Genomic DNA, 17,318 nt, shown 5'->3' on the forward strand with positions numbered 1-17,318 from the left:
ACGGAGATGCTTCGGGATCTCAATTGGGAATCCCCCTAGGGAAGGCGACATTCTTTTGAAGGAACGCTGTTGAGAAAATTTCGCTAACTGCCATTTGAACTTTCAAACCCAACTAACACAGAACAGGGAATAGTGATCATAAGACCATTACAGCTTCACTGAATACGGCTGTAAGTGGGTATAAAAAGAAAGGCAGAAAGATCTTTCTTCTTACCAAGAGCGACGATAAACAGCGGTCAGCACGGAAATTTCGTCTCCTGTGCTAACAGCGTTGAGTGTCAATGGGCAGAGCTCAAGAGCATTGTACAATATGCTTTGGAAAGGCATAACTTCGGGCGTGCCCTGGGGAGCGTCACAGGACGTTACATTTCACAGTATGTACACTGCTCAAAACCGTTAGGGGATCAGGTGAGATATCGTACACAATAGACATATGGTAACGTATTTTATTCAGATATCAGTTACAATTGTAATTTGTGTGTGATATAGTACGATATTTTGCTATCTCAACTCTTTACTTCATGTTTAGCTGGCGTTTACATAGAGCGAGGCACCATGGGGCTACCATAATAGTGAAAGTCTTTCTCGTTGCCCTCTAATATGGAGTGTGATCACCTCGGACGACCAGTACAGTTGCACACCTGCGTGGCATGGACAGTATTAGGTTATCAATCAGCTCTTGAGGGGTATTTGACCATTCTTCCATGAGTGCAATATCCAGCTCTGCAAACGTTGTGGGAGGTGCTGGTCTGGCTGCAATGATTCTGCCAAGTGCACCCCAGACACGCTCAATCGGGTTTCAGTCCGGCGAACAAACTGGCCGCTCCATTTGTTCAACTCCTTCAGCTTCACGCAAGTTGTCCACCAGCGCAGCTCTGTGGGGACAGCGTTACCGTCCCCCAGAAGGAACCCATCTCCTATGGCACCAACGTAGGGCACGACAACAGATCGAAGGCTTTCGTCTCTATATCTCTGAGCAGTCAAAGCGTCATTCTGAACGTCAATCCGCCAAGACTGACTCTTGCCCACACCATTCGTCCACCACCATGATATGGTGATGTTTCCTGCACATAAACAGCATTGTTCCGAGTTCCACGTTCTCTCCTGATGTGGGAACGACGATTGTCCGGCCGAACACAAAGTCTTGACATCTGTGAACAGCACCTGTCGCCATTCGTTACGACTCCAATCCTGATGTTCCTCCGCCCAGCTTCTGCTGGCTAAACAGTGTCGTGTTTTTAATGGGACACACGCCATAGGCCTCCGTGCGTAGAGGCCACATTCCCGAAGGCGATATCGCACTGTTTGTGTTGATATTGCGCGTCCTGTTGCTGCCTGGAGGGTGCGTTGCAGCTGAGTTGCATTCAGCCTCCTGTCTCGACTGGCTGTTGACCGGAGATAACAGTTATCTCTTGCTGATGTTATCCGTGGGTGACCTTGGCCTTGGCTTCTTTTAACGGTTCCTGTTGTCTGAAATCGCATCCAGGCCCTGGAAATTACACTTTGGGACACTCCAATAGTTGCAATCACCTCCCTCTGCGTCTGTCCCGCCTCCAACCGTACTATGGCTCTCCATGCCACAGCTTCGGGCACGTAACATTGTTGTTGCATTGCACTACCTGTTCCTAACTTCCTTTAAACGAACACTGAAGTTAGTGATTACCCTACGGCACATGTCTTCCGTAATTTCACTGCAAGCTTGAAGAATAAGTCTTCTGAGCTCCATTAAATTCCACAGCTTCTTGCTACTGCCTTGCTCTTCCACACGCAGTGGTTCATGCAAGATGGAGCAAGGCCACATACTGCAAACACTGTGTTGGAGGTTTTACACGAGCATTTCGACATGCGGATCATTTCACTCAGGTTTCCAGGTCGCTTCGATGACGGATAAAATTGGCTTCCCAATAGTTAAGACCTCAAGCCTTGTGACTTTTTTCTTTGGGGGTACCTAAAGGAAAAACTTTTCCCGAAACGTCCACGTGATTTAATGGAGCTGAGAAGACTTATTCTTCAAGCTTGCAGTGAAATTATGGAAGACATGTGGCGTAGGGTAATCACTAACTTCCGTGTTCGTTTGAAGGAAGTTAGGAACCGAAAAGGTGGGAGAAGAACGGGGGCGATGGTAGCGCCATATAAAGTACCGTCCATGCACCGCAAGATGGATCGCCGAGTATAGATGTAGATGTAGAAGTACTTTATTTCAGTAGGTTGTCAACATAGTTGTCACACAAAAGTTTAAATTTCTTGTATTAGGCTTTTCCAAATGGCTCTGAGCACTAAGGGACTTAACATCTGAGGTCATCAGTCCCCTAGAACTTAGAACTACTTAAACCTTACTAACCTAAGGACATCACACACATCTATGCCAGAGGCAGGTTTCGAACCTGCGACCGCAGCAGTCGCGCTGTTTCGGACTGTTGCACCTAGAACCACTCGGCCACCTCGGCCGGCTAGGCTATTCTTTCGCTCTATATGTTTGCATGTTTCGTTATTGAATGGCGATTGTATAATTCAAGTCTAATGTTAGATTACACTCATTTACTCAACATCTCTGATTACACAGATTGTTTTCCGCCGATACACCCTTTCCACGTCCTCTGAGAACCCATTGTTGCGCAAGTTTTGCGGTAGTTCATCTGTTTTGAATGATGAAATAAATTGTGCTATCTCGACCTTTTTGAGCAGTTTGTTCTCGGACAAGTGAATCATTACAAAATGATAACGCCGAGGTCGAAAGTGCCACCGGACACCAGGAGAATTGCTCGTCGGTTACGCTTTGTAGGTCACTCTCAAACTTTTCCACCCAAGCGTAAAAGCTTGCGTGGTTCATGCAAATACTTCCGTAATGTTGTTTTTCTTTATCTTTTCACCCGAGAGAATATTTATGACTGTGGAGCACTTTTCAAGAATAAAAATCGGGCCATAGGTTGGTGATCATCGAAAATCATGGCAGATGGGAGAAAGAAAATGTTAAATTAGTTAACTGGAGTAATTTCTATGGAAAGGTCCAGGAACTAATCTCGCTTATAAATGGTAACAATATCCACATAAATATTAGGGACAGAAAGGTGTCTGAGACCAGATGCCAGTGGCAATGAAATTCTAAATTTCGATTGGAATGTATACAGTAAAGACAGTTTGAACGTAGTTGGTGGAGGCCTGTTTATAGCCATAAAAATGCGATAATATCTAGTGAGATTAGTATAGATTACAAATGCGAAATACTTTGTTCGAAGACAAGTGTGAAGTGTTCTCCTAGACGGTAAATGTTCATCGCAGACACGGTTAGCGTCAGCAGTGGCTCAGGGAAGTGTGATAAACCACTATTATTTTCTACACAGAAGCGTCAAAGAGACTGGTACAGGCATGCGTACTCAAACACAGAAAGGGGGCGATGGCAGCGACACACAAAGTACCCTCTGCCATGCACCACAAAGTGACTCACCGAGTATAGATGTAAGTGTACAAGTACTTATTTCTGTGCTCACATCGTCGTAACGTAGGCCTTAGACATTATCTTTATGTAAATATTAATCGAAAATACAGGATGCGTCAGGAGGAAAGGTATATGCATTGAGGGGTGACTACATTAGTGATTCTGAATAAAGAACTCCATATGAGCAAATGCAATGTTCCAAATGGTTTCCGACATAGAACACATGCAGTATCACTTTTCTATGATTTTTTGAATCACTCTAAACCCGCACCTTCCTGCGAAAACAAAATTACATCCAGTTTCCAAAATTTAAAAAAAAAGACTAATTCATGTTTCTCTAGGACTTGTTAGGTTAGGTTAGGTTAGGTTAGGTTGTTTACCCAAAGACAGCGAGAAGATGCTGAAGACCTGGCGCGAGGCACCTGCGCTGTACCTTAGGTACTGTTTGCAGCCCAATTTGAAGTAGTTTCCCGACCAGATGGAACACAAGTGTCCTGTATCAAACTGTTCGCCTCAGCTTCCTCTACACTACCGTCGTGGGTTGTGAGCAATAACGATGTTGGAATAACACAGAAAACAGTAACAAAGTATTATTACATACGTCCTATCTCGGAAACCTTTCGCAATAGAGCATATGTCCATATGAAGTTTTTTTGTTCAGAGTCACTTATACTACACCCCTCAAACCCTTCACCTTTCCTCGTGACTCACCCTGTATAACTAACACACAAGGTTGTCAACCAACACAAAAGTTTAAATTTCGTGTATTAGGCTTTTCCTTCACTCTATGTGTTCGAATGTTTCATTATTCAATGACGCTCGTATAACGCAAGTCTTGTGTCAGACTGCACTTCTTTGCTCAACATATCTCTTTACACAGATTTATTTCCGCCGATACACCAATCGCGGTACCTGTTTCCAGACACTTTCAAGGGCATCCGTGCAATTACTTGACGTCACCTCGGTACTCTACAGCAAACAACACTTCTCCAAACGATCGCAGAAATAAACACAATAACAAGCCGAACGTAATTTCTTGAGCTTTCAAAGAGCTTTCCTTATTTAAGCCAAGGATTTGTTACCACTCATGCCGCCGCAGTTGGTATGAAATACAATGCATTATCAGCCTGAAGCCGTTAGTGCGAAAAAATTACTCTAACATTTCCTGGGAGAGTATCATATCAACACGTATCATAAATTTTCCTGGCACGTGTTTAACACATTCAGTATATCATACAGATATCCCCAGTTTGACACTAGGTCAACCTGTGATGACGCACTTGATAAACAGGTCATTGTGAAAAGAGAAATTCATCTAAGGAATGCGAAAGCCTACGCGAACAGAAAAGATGCTTCAAGGAGAAAGCTCGACAGGAATTAATATCAGTTATATTTGTGGATTACGAATAACCTTTTCCTGTAGAAAATAATGCAAGGTTTTACGCACAAGAGCTGTAAATTAAAGTTTTGGCTTGATGACTTCCCTGTTGATGAAGTCATCTTATCTGCAAACCATACAGCAGTCACCACCATGAGGGAACAGAAAAAACTCTATTCTTCGTTTTCCGATGAGAGAGCTGTTGAGAACACTCGACACACGTGCTGGCTCATAGCCTCAAAATGTTCGATAGCGCAACTTATTTCTTTCCCACGAAAGGACATTCATTCTCTATCTCTTTCTCTCTCCCCATTTTTCCCCACTATGATCAGACTTTCTCCTTAGCTTCTAATAGGAAGAAGAATCAAGTAATTGAGATACCGAATGACTCGGATAGAGTTATTATTTCCTGTCGAGAACTTCCAGCACCTTTCAGCCTCTGAAAGGTATATGGTGGTTATAATGAAACTTTCATTACTGGAGCCAGAGTGGACGGAAATCTATTTACCGTATGCGTGCCCAACTTAATAGGAATATCGTTCGCTCTGTGCGCTGTATAGTGTCATGATCTGCCGCTAGGAGCCGGTGCTGGTACGGCGACGGAGGGTTGAACCACAAGAATCAGTGAGCATCTCATTAGCAGACAGTCATCATGGGTCTGGACAAGATGGGCGGAGCTTTAGTCGTAAAACTGTTTTATCAAAACAACATCAGCGATAATGGTGCAGCTCTTCTCGAGTATTGTCGCATTACAGGAATACGGAGAGGTCGTCTTGCCGCATCGCAGTCGAAGCACATGATTCGGAAGTTCGAATTAAATGGCGATTTGGGAATCGCTCCTGAGAGAGGTCAACGCCCAGTTGCGCCAAAAGCTACTGTTGCCACGGCCCAGAAAATTCGAAGTAGTGTGCCATCTTCAATCAGTCACGATCTGTGTCACAGCGGCTGAACATTCCACGGTCCACCGTTAGAAAACTGCCGCGAACACCCTCTAGTGCAGTTCCAGACTGTCTTGGATACAGATAGTCCTCACGTTGAGCAACATGGAAGGTAAACATTGTACGAAATTAACAAACATTACTATCTCATGTCGAAATTAAGCCTGTTCCTTTCAACGCTTTGTCCGTTATTTCTCTTCCACATGTCCTTAAGAAAATTTCCACAAAGTTTCATTGTTCTACGATCATTCGTTTCTCGCAGGGGCCCTCCGAAGTACCGAAAGTTTAATTATAACCACCCTGTAGACAAGTCTCCTATAGTCGCCATTAAGGAAGCTGATCGGTACTTCAGACCTTCTGGGGAGATGCTTAGGGGTCTAAGCATCCATTACGTTGAAGCAACCAGCAGAGAAATTTTCCTGTCAGACAGTTACACTGGTTCTCAGCGTACGGTTGCAATCAAAAACGTAGCGAATATTCCACAAGAATTGACTTTCAACCGGCTTCACATTTTCCTTCTTTGGCAAACTTCTTCAGCAAAGTGGCTGCATTGAGCGAAGAAGGGGCTGGGCCAAACTTGAATATGATTGAATCTGATACAAATAATGGAGAAAAAGGTTGAAATTTGGCGTGAAGAGCTCTGTATTCCTAGTGTAGTTTTATACCTAGAGGCGTACGATACCCTCTGTAAGCCTCTTCACCTAGCACAGCTACTGCAAGCAGCATCCCCTTGCAGTCTTCCATTGGTCTCCCTCTACAATTTTAATCCCCGCCACACACGCACTCACACTCACACATGTGCCTCCACAAGCAAACGCAATTCCTTGACGCCTCAGGATGCGAATTATCAAGCGATCCTTTCTTTTAGTCAAGCTGTGTCACAAATGTATTGTAACCCTTATTTGTTAATTGATCTGACCAACTGATGTCCCGCATTCTTCTCAAGCAGCACATTTCAAAACATTCTGTCCCCTTCCTCCACTCCAGACAATAGCGTTAAGCAAAGACTTTCTAACCTTAAATTTCCGTTTGGTCTTATCATACACTACTGGCCATAAAAATTGCTACACCAAGAAGAAATGCAGATGATAAACGGGTGTTCATTGGACAGATATATTATACTAGAACTGACATGTCATTACATTTCACGCAGTTTGGGTGCATTGATCCTGAAAAATCAATACCCAGAACAACCACCTCTGGCCGTAATAACAGCCTTGATATGCGTAGGCATGGAGTCAAACAGAGCTTGAATGACGTCAACAGGTACAGCTGCCCATGCAGCTTCAACACGATATCACAGTTCATCAAGAGTAGTGACTGGCATATTGTGACGAGCCAGTTGCTCGGTCACCATTGACCAGACGTTTGCAATTGGTGAGAGATCTGGAGCATGTGCTCACCAGGGCAGCAGTCGAACATTTTCTGTATCCAAAAAGGCCTGTACAGGACATGAAACATGCGGTCATGCATTATCCTGCTGAAATGTAGGGTTTCGCAGGGATTGAATAGAAGGTAGAGCCACGGGTCGTAAAACATCTGAAATGTAACGTCGTCTGTTCAAAGTGCCGTCAATGCGAACAAGAGGTGACTGAGACGTGTAACCAATGGTACACCATACCATCATGCCAGGTGATACGCTAGTATGGCGATGACGAATACACGCTTCCAATGTGCGTTCACCGCGATGTCGCCAAACACGGATGCGACCATGATGATGCTATAAACAGAAGCTGGATTCATCCGAAAAAATGACGTTTTGCAGTTCGTGCACCCAGGTTCGTTGTTGAGTACACCATCGCAGGCGCTACTGTCTGTGATGCAGCGTCAAGGGTAACCGTAGCCACGGTCTCCGAGGTGATAGTCCATGCTGCTGCAAACGTCGTCCAACTGTTCGTGAAGATGGTTGTTGTCTTGCAAATGTCCCCATCCGTTGACTCAGGGATCGAGACGTGGCTACACGAACCGTTACAGCCGTGCGGATAAGATGCCTGTCATCTCGACTGCTAGTGATACGAGGCCGTTGGAATCCAGCACGGCGTTCCGTATTACCCTCCTGAACCCAACGATTCCATATTCTGCTAACAGTCATTGGATCTCGATCAACGCGAGCAGCAGTGTCGCGATACGATAAACCGCCATCGTGATAGGCTACAATCCGACTTCGGAAACGAGATGGTACGCATTTCTCCTCCTTACACAAGGCATCACAACAACGTTTCACAAGGCAACGTCGGTCAACTGCTGTTTATGTATGAGAAATCGGTTGGAAACTTTCCTCATGTCAGCACTTTGTAGGTGCCACCACCGGCGCCAACGTTGTGTGAACGCTCTGAAAAGCTAATCATCTGCATATCACAGCATCTTCTTCCTGTCGGTTAAATTTCGCGTCTGTAGCACGTCATCTTCGTGGTGTAGCAATTTTAAGGTCAGTAGTGTATTTCTCTTTCTACGTAAAGCTTTTCTCGCCATTATCTGTCTGCATTTTAAACTGGAGTGACAAAAGTCGTTGGTTACTCCGTAATATCGTGTCGGAGCTCCTTTTGCCAGTCGTAGCGCAGCAAGTCGGCGTGGCGTGGACTCAAGAAGTCGTTGGAAGTCCTCCACAGAAATACTGAGCCATGCTGCTTCTATAGCCGTCCACAAGTGCAGGTATTAATGCGCAAGCTGGTCTCTCGATTACGCCCCATAAATGTTCAATCGGATTCGTGTCAGGCGATCTGGGCGTCAAACCATTCGCTCGAACTGTCCAGAATGTTCTTCAAACCAGTCGCGAACAGTTGTGGCCTGGTGAAGGGGCACATTGTCATCAATAAAAATTCCATCATTGTTTGGAAATATGGAGTCCAATAATGGCTCCAGATGTCCTCCAAGTAGCCGAACATAACCATTTTCAGTCAATGATCGGTTTAGTTGGACCACAGTACCCAGTCCGCTCCATGTAAATACAGCTGATACCATTACGGAGCCATCGACAGCTTGGACAGTGCCTTTTTGACAGCTTGGGTCCATAGCTTCGTGGGGTCTGTGCCACACATGCATCCTACCATCAGCTCTTACCAATTGAAATCGGGACTCGTCTGAGCAGGCCACGGTTTTTCAGCCGTCAATGGTCCAGTCCGCATGGTCACGAGCCCAGGAGAGCCGCCGCAGGCGATGCCGTGCTGTCAGCAGAGCTCCTCGTGTCGGTCGTCTGCTGCCATAACCCATTAACGCCAAATATCGCCACACTGTCAAAAATGGTTCAAATGGCTCTGAGCACTATGGGACTCAACATCTGAGGTGATCAGTCCCGTAGACTTAGAACTACTTATAGCTAACTAACCTAAGGACATCACACACATCCATGCCCGAGGCAGGATTCGAACCTGCGGCCGTAGCGGTCGCGCGGTTCCAGACTGTAGCGCCTAGAACCGCTCAGCCACTCCAGCCGGCGCCACACTGTTCTAACGGATACGTTCGTCGTACGTCCCACACTGATTTCAGCCTTTATTTCTCGCTGTGTTGCTTGTCTATTAGCACTGACAACTCCACGCAAAAGACGCTGCTCGCGGTCGTTAAGTGAAGACCGTCGGCTACTGTGTTGTCTGTAGTGAGAAGTAATGCCTTGGCACGCTCATGTCACCGTGGACCTCGGAATATTGGATTCCCTAACGATTTCCGAAAAGGAATGTCCCATGCATCTAGCTCCTACTACCGTTCCGCGTTCAAAGTCTGCCAATTCCTGTTGTGCCCCAAAATCACGTCGGAAACCTTTTCGCACGAGAAAAAAAATCCATAATGTTGGTATGCAGCATTTATAGTGTGCTGCTAAACACGGTCGCATCGTTTAAATATATGAGCCTAATGTTGCAAAGCAATATGAAATAAGACGAGCTTGTCAGGGTTGTGGTAGGGAAGTTGAATGGTCAACTTCGGTGTATTGGAGAATGTTAGGAAAGGGTGGTTCATCTGCAGAGGAGGCCGGATGTAGGACGCTAGTGTGACCTATTCTTGAGTACTGCTCGAGTGATGGCATCTGCACCATATTGGATTAAAGGAAAACATCGAAGCAATTCAGAGATGGGCTGCTAGATTTTTTTTTTATTTGTAGGTTCAACAAATACACAAATGTTATGGAAATGCTTCAGGTAGTAAAATGGGGTTCTCTGGACAGAAGGCGCCATTCTTTTTGAGGAACACTATTGAGAAAATTTAGAGAACTGACATTTGAAGCTGATTGCAGAACGATCCCATTGCTGCCAACACACATTTTGTGTAAAGACCACAATTATAAGATACGAGAAATTAGGCCTGTAGTGTCACATATCGATTCCACCCCGTGACATATCAACGTTGGTAATGGAATGGTAAGTTTCTGTCTGATAGCGGTCGCATACTCTCCGGCAGACCCAATGGTGCGTGTCAGCTGAGCCATGAGCCACATCTCTGTCAGCTCTGTACTGCAAGCGCCCTTGTTGCCACAATGCAGGGGAGCTGCCCGCCCCTCTTGCGCTTGGAGCCACTACGCTATGATACCTTTGTTCGTGCTTAGCGCAGCAAGTCCCAGCCTAGTTGCTGTTGTATGAGCTGGACTATATTCCTTGCTCCTTATTTGTCAGAGTCTTCGTTCGCTTGGTGATATAGAAGTTAAATGAATATTCTGTTTGTCGTGTTAACGTGTTCGCTGATCATTTCTGTTCCCGTCCAGCTTTTCTACGACATTTTCCGCACACCTCTGTAGGCCACCTATCCTCACCATTGTGTACGAAGTCGCACACAACACGGGCTCTTACAGAGTCGTATAGATAGTCGTTTTTCCCTCAATCTCTCTACGAGTGGAGCAGGAAAGTAAATGACTGGTAATGGTGCAGGGCAACCTCCACCGCTCACCGCACAGTAGCTTCGAGAGTATATATGTAGATGTAGACAGTTTAAAGGCTATTTTTAATTTAAAGGAAGTCGTAGTATAAAAGATTTTTTATTTGCTGTAATTGTTGAACACAATACAGAAGTAGTTAACAGGAAACAAAGTTTTATAAAAATCTGGGCTGAATTCACATAAAATGACGTTAACACTGTGAGTAGGTACCAAATTATATGGAAGGCTGCTCAAAAAACTCAACAAGTTATCCGTATCTGTACAGACAGCGAATTCAACGTTAGTGAGACCAAATCACACATTACAATCAAATGGGCAACTCAAGTTGCATGCTGGAACAAGTAAATTAGTGAGCTGCTCAGACCATGAATCATGCTATCACAGATTGCAAAATTTAATTTCCCCAAAATCAGTACCAAATCACGGCTGGGAGACAAATTGTCAGAGAACTCTACAGGTAGGGGACGACTCAATGCTGTTCCCAATGTGATACATTAGAATACTGTTTTTTTTTTTTTTTTTTTTTTACGGAAGAACAGGGAAATGCAGCGGGAACTTCCTGCTCTTGTCATGCATAACGCACATGACAAATACAAGATTGGCACTGGCCTAGGGTAGTATCTCGACTGGTCAATCTCTTTTTGTCAAGCACAGTGTGAGGTGACTCAATTCGAGCAAAAATTTTGTAGCGAAAGAAATGATCTCTCTCACAATGTTGCAGTGGCGACACTGCATTTCGACCTTCGATGTTCAATCAGAAAAGCCAAAAATGTCGTATTCAATTACTTTCTGAGGACATCAGTGGCGGCACGGTGTCCCCTGCCCTCTGCTAAGCCAGATGTCGGCTATGCCCACAGAAATACGAAGAGGGCTCCAGCGTGACTTCCAAGAAAACTGTCCGTCTCCCTAGGGAATCTCGTGTCTGCTAATGAGATTCACTGACTACCTTCTGCCGACAACAGGGCCATGAGATCGAACCATATACGCACGTTCTCAGTGTAAAAAAAAAGCAAAGCCTTCCTCCCAAGGTCACGTTTCCAATGCTCTCAATAAAATAACAACCAGATACTGGTAAAAAAATAAGCGATATGCGACAATAATGTCACAGTCTGTTAAGAACCACAAGCAGTGTATAACATATACTTCAAACACATTGCTCATTAAAAACTCATAACAGCAGAGTATTAATTTCCAGTTATTAGTTCTTTTTTAGAAATTCTCTCTGCAGTTAAAGTAATTCCGACCCTCCAGAGCTTCATGAGTAAAAATTCAGATGAACACGTGGAGATAGTAACTTCCCTGGTTTTTATTCACCTGTAGACTAAAAACAGATTTTCTGAGGCCTGGGTTGGCTCCCTTGTGACATGGGGCTATGGCAGCGTGTGCTGCTGTGAATGACGCCCTTTTTGTTTCTAAACAGCATCGTTATGAAACTGTCAACTGATGGGTGTTGTCCAGTAAGAGAGGTGCCCCTCCCTGCTTGGTCTCTTCACTTCTGGTTGCTGGTAGTGGATGTAGGTTTTGTCCCTGTTGACAACAGATTCTTGAAAAGAATGGTAACATCAAGTGCATTGTAGTAAGTCTGTGGTTGTTTCAGCTCAAGAGTCAGCAGCAGCTCAAAGATTCTTAATGTAATTGGACTACCGGTATGTCATGTGTATCACTGCACACCAAATGTTCACTTTTTTGCGTGAATCGGTTTTACCTCTATATGGCTGATTTGTTCTGCGCTAACGTGAACGATAATATTAAAGATGTGACATTAAGCACTTAGGAGGCTAGCGACCATTCCAGTAAATGTGAGTAGATCAGTAGTTAAGGTAGACAGATCGTATAAAAAGTCACAGAGCAAGTGAAGACTGACATTACTGATGACAAAGTATGCACTACACGCTTAGTATGCACTACACGTTTCAGAATTATTTCGATCTTCAGAAATCCAACTGTAAAGGTAACAAAAATTGGTCTGAGCACTATGGCACTTAACTTCCGAGGTCATCAGTCCCCTAGAACTTAGAACTACTTAAACCTAACTAACCTAAGGACATCACACACATCCGATCCGTACAGTTCCTTGCTCCCTAGGACGCCCGATGAAGTCTCAGTACATTAGACATGGCGCTGTAGAACTGTCACAGAATGAAATAGAGCTTTGTTAATCCAATTTTTATGAAAAAAACTTCTAAATTTTGTTCTACCAACGTGTAACAAAGTATTTTGCGCTGTGTTAAAATGAATGAGTAAAACAAATTTAAATTGTCAACTACTAATGTGTTAGTATTAGGGACCAGAAGTCGTTCCAAACAATGACCCATTCTAGTCTTTTCAATTACAATACATAGTACTTCTTTATGTTCAACAATTTTAGTACCCAAGAATCTGAAGTAACATTTTTAGCCAGTCTTAGTAACTTAAGACATGTTACATGCACTTGAAGTAATGGAATATATATAAAAATAAGGAAGGACTGCAGAAAGGATACATGTAACCGACTGTCCTTCATTTAGCTGCTAAAGAATCAAATCACAAGAAGGAACGTACTCACAGAAATCATGTTAATCGGTGCAACACGGTCCGGCGCACCATGACTTACGTTAACAATTGCTGCAAATGTTAGGTATGTGGCTTGGCAGCTTTCTCTCAGTGAACACAACTTTCTCTTGGGCCACTATGCAATGTATTTTATTCCGAGAAGGAAGATTGGGTACTGACATCACACCATTAGCAAACTTCGAACGCTATTTATAAAATCGTTGCTGTGATAAAGGTGCATCAGTGCTAATTGACCTTGAATCGATGATGAATTTTAGTAGATTCTGCACCTTCCTATGCAGAAACCTAATACGTAGCAGAAAAATGTACGTTCATGACACTAGTTGCTACGAGGACGACAGTCCTTGTGTGTTGACAAGATATTCCCACCTGTTGGAGCTCGATGCTCTGTTATTGCAAACATCTCTGATCAAAATACATATTAAATTATGTGTTAACAATATTGTGTAGTAGCAATAAAAGCAGAGCGAGAATATCAGGCTTTTTCCTTCGTAGAGTAGTCCACAAATTATCTGTACCGTATATCTTACCTAAATCCCTTGTAATTTGGAAGAGTAATTTCAGCTAACGCACTGTGCATCGTGTCAATGAGCTCCATTAAAGCGCATATAAATGCCCGCCAGTAGGTTGCAGCATATCTTAAAATAAATTCAAATTCTGCAGACTCAAGCCTTCAAAAACTTAGTATACGTCCTAATCAAGCTAAGTACGCAAATATAACTCACAGGGGCCTACTACTGTTTTGTGCGTATTATAACCGAAGTTTCAAATGACAGAATAAAATATAAAGAAATGCGCAATTCATTGTACTGGGAACATAATGCTTTGGTTTGGCTGTCGCCACATTACGCGCCAGTACGTTTATTTACTCCTTAACGGAACGAATGTTTGTGACACGCTGTCCGATAGTCTGCCGTACGTCCACCTGCATCTCTGACTTGCCTACAACATTCTTTCAATGATTCATTCTTGCTCTCCACCCAGTGAGCTCACTGTTTCGACCTTTTCATCAGTCAGAGATGAAATTACTTACGATTAAATCAGCGTTGATGAGTCAACCCTCAGTCTCCTTAACAAGGAGACTAATAGTGTGTGACAAGGATTTCACGAAATTCGTTTACGGATTTTTTAAAAAAATTATTTCATCTCTTTATCCTAGCTCCACTTATTCGTTTCGATGGTGCTTTCTCAACGAACTTACGACCTTTATATCCCCATGTAAAAAGTGAGAGGAATAAAGGCGCAAGGAAGCGCAAATCAGCCACTCACTTAGCCATTCCTGTTTTAAAACAAGCTTCAGGATTACCCAACTCAGTAACGTAAATATTACGAACACGCAAGGAACACGTGATATTCTTCACGTGTTCAGAGCATGCGCGTGGAGTGTAGTTCTATGGTCTGTCGATTGCTGTTTGGAAATGTAAAATTACGTATGATACTACTAGTGTCAATGGAAACGACCAGTTGAAAATTATTCTCTGGTATGAGCCCATAGAGAAAAATAAATATTATATAAGCTATCAGAATAAATATTTTATAAAAAATTGTATCAAATATAATTAGTTGCGTTAGAAGTCATTGATTTGATATCAAACGCCTAGAACAGTTGAGAAACGAATTCCGAAAATAAGACGACAACAACAACAACAACAAAAACAACAGTTGGTTGGGGCGCTAAAATACTACAACAAATCTGCTCCTTTTGCTGGAGAAAACTGTCTGATAAGTTCTTGCAGGAAATTTCGTTTGTAATCTTTATAGCCTTCACACCTCTAGGAAGCTCCGCCCACAATTTCCTATGCTTCAGTGCGGCGCGGGCAGATCTTGTATAAATGAAGGCGGTTGCTGGTAGCAGCTAGTAAAATTATCTCCACTGGTTTTTGTGTGATAGGAACGTGACCTCTTCAGAAAGGCAGAGTCCGGGTCACGGCGTATCAAGCAGCTATTTGCAGTCTGCGTGATAGTGCGTCGAACTTTTTGTAGCCGGCGAAGAAAACTTTCTTATTCCTTCACTCAGGACTCATTATGGTATGCGGTATTGGCGATATTACATCTACACAAAAGAGTGCTGCGTTTGCATTAGAAAACTGTTTTCGTCCTTGGCAATGACAGCTTCGTTCAATTGTTTTGTGTTTAAGGTTGACGATGGTTTCTCCGACACGGTGGGTGACCCGGTAACTTCGAAATGCATGATAGTTGTATCCAATCGGTTACCCTTTGTTCTTAAGAGGAACGAGAAAACCGGTGCATTGGAACGAAAAGCAAGGTATTGTAATTATTTTTAATGAAATGGGCACGGCAGTTGATATTTGTTAGTATTAAAATTAACTTACTTTGGCTTTTAAATTGCAATAGTGCAGGAGGTTTGGTTACTGCAGTAGCGCCAGTAGTGGTCCAGGGTCATGGTTTGTGGGTTGGATGGCCAGGTATTCATTTAGAAGATCCAGATGAGCCTATACCAGAATCCAATCCAAATGATAAAACTCCAACTGCCGGCCTGTTGTCCAAAAAGGTCAGTTATTTGGAGGTATTGTTCTTTGACTCGTTCGTTTTGTATGAAAGTAAACTCTTTTTTAAAATTGATCAATACCACTTTCAGGTAGTTCCTGTGTGTGTTGAACCAGGCAAGTTTGACTCATATTATAATGGTTGCTGTAATGGGACTTTTTGGCCTCTTTTTCACTCGATGCCAGACAGGGCTGTTTTCCTTGCTGAACATTGGAAGGTAATGCGAAAGTAATATTTTATTTTTGTTGTCAGTGATGACAGTTTCATTCTGATATGGTGGACTGCTTTATTTATTTACTTTCATCAGTTGGATCATCTCCAATAACTGTAAATGTAATGGTATTGTGGTAATTCTGCTGTGTTATTGCCAATGACTTTCTTACTGTTGTATTTACATACTGTTGTATTTACATCTGTTCTAAGAGTTTATGTATCTGGTTTTCAGACTGATATTGTGTCAAGACCATTAGCCTTAACACTTACGCATTTGCATTTGTTTACAGAATTATTACAGTGTGAATGAACTATTTGCTGAGAAAACAATAAAAGGTTTAAAAAGTTTACTAGAGGAGCAGCCAAATGCAACACCTCTTGTTTGGATACACGATTATCATCTTATGTTAGCAGCAAATTGGGTCAGGCAGGTAATGTTTCTGAGGATCTCACACTTATTACATTTAAGTATTACTTTACATACATATAATTTGTGTCACATCTGGCATAGAAGAGGTGTATTTTGTCATATATATGTAACTGCCTGTAAGTATCTATTAAATGTTTGTAACTTTTGCCCGACCTCTTTAGTATGAGAACATCAATATACTTATTATGCTTTGTATATTTAGGTTACTGTAGGAGTACTGTGATTGTATTCATCTACTTTGGCAAATGGTTTCCACATATTAAGGTGATATAATTCTTTACTGATGCAGAACGTATGTACTTTACTCAAGCCACATCTGCAGTAGACTTCTTTCATTGTATAGCTCTTTCCTTTTAATAGCACCCCTACTGTTCAATTCTACACCTTACACTTCATGCTCTCTAAGCACTCGACATAAGATCATGTATGGCTATTACTGCATTTATGAAATTTTAATGTTTCACTACTTTATGTAGCCATAACAATAGGTTACATGAATTAAGAATAGGTTTTTAGTCTTTACTTGATACTTAAGTTTTCTTTTAAAGCTTAGTAGGGACAAGAAAGTCACTATTAATGTATGCTTCATTGAAAAGGCTTAAAATAGAAATATCAGTTTTCCAGATTGAATTGAAACTCTTTACTGCATGTTACTCTAATATTTTTGCATTATTGCTCAATATCCAAGCCCCACATCTTACAAAAATACTTTGGTCTAATGTAAGAAAATGCTTTGTAGTTTGGAAGCTCTGAATGCTTATAATAGTTTCTTTTGCTTATGCAACAGAAGATTGCTTTGTTGCTGGGGATTTTTAATGCTGCAGAGTTAAAGCGTAATTTAAATGCAAATGGAAAAATATTTTATTTCAATATCAGATACCAAAGCAGTACTTTCAATGCCAATAATAAAATTGTAAGTCGACTGCAATTACCAGAAACAGCTAATTGTGTGTGTTCAAAAACTGAAATTGGTTTGTGTATCAGACTTTGAGGGCCTTTGT

General features: G+C 42.6%; 1 protein-coding gene across 1 annotated transcript in view; it reads left to right on the top strand.

Annotated features, from left to right (window-relative positions):
• The window catches only part of LOC126278714 (trehalose-6-phosphate synthase-like), a 143,341-nt gene that overhangs the window by 115,239 nt on the left and 10,784 nt on the right, over window positions 1-17,318 (top strand). The window contains exons 2-5 of the mRNA XM_049978988.1: window positions 15,305-15,432; window positions 15,522-15,678; window positions 15,766-15,891; window positions 16,178-16,318. Of these exons, the coding sequence (XP_049834945.1) occupies window positions 15,305-15,432; window positions 15,522-15,678; window positions 15,766-15,891; window positions 16,178-16,318 (552 nt within the window). The remainder of the gene's footprint in view (window positions 1-15,304; window positions 15,433-15,521; window positions 15,679-15,765; window positions 15,892-16,177; window positions 16,319-17,318) is intronic.

The sequence above is a fragment of the Schistocerca gregaria genome, chromosome 6, assembly GCF_023897955.1.
Source record: "Schistocerca gregaria isolate iqSchGreg1 chromosome 6, iqSchGreg1.2, whole genome shotgun sequence".
Classification (NCBI taxonomy): Eukaryota; Metazoa; Arthropoda; class Insecta; order Orthoptera; family Acrididae; genus Schistocerca; species Schistocerca gregaria.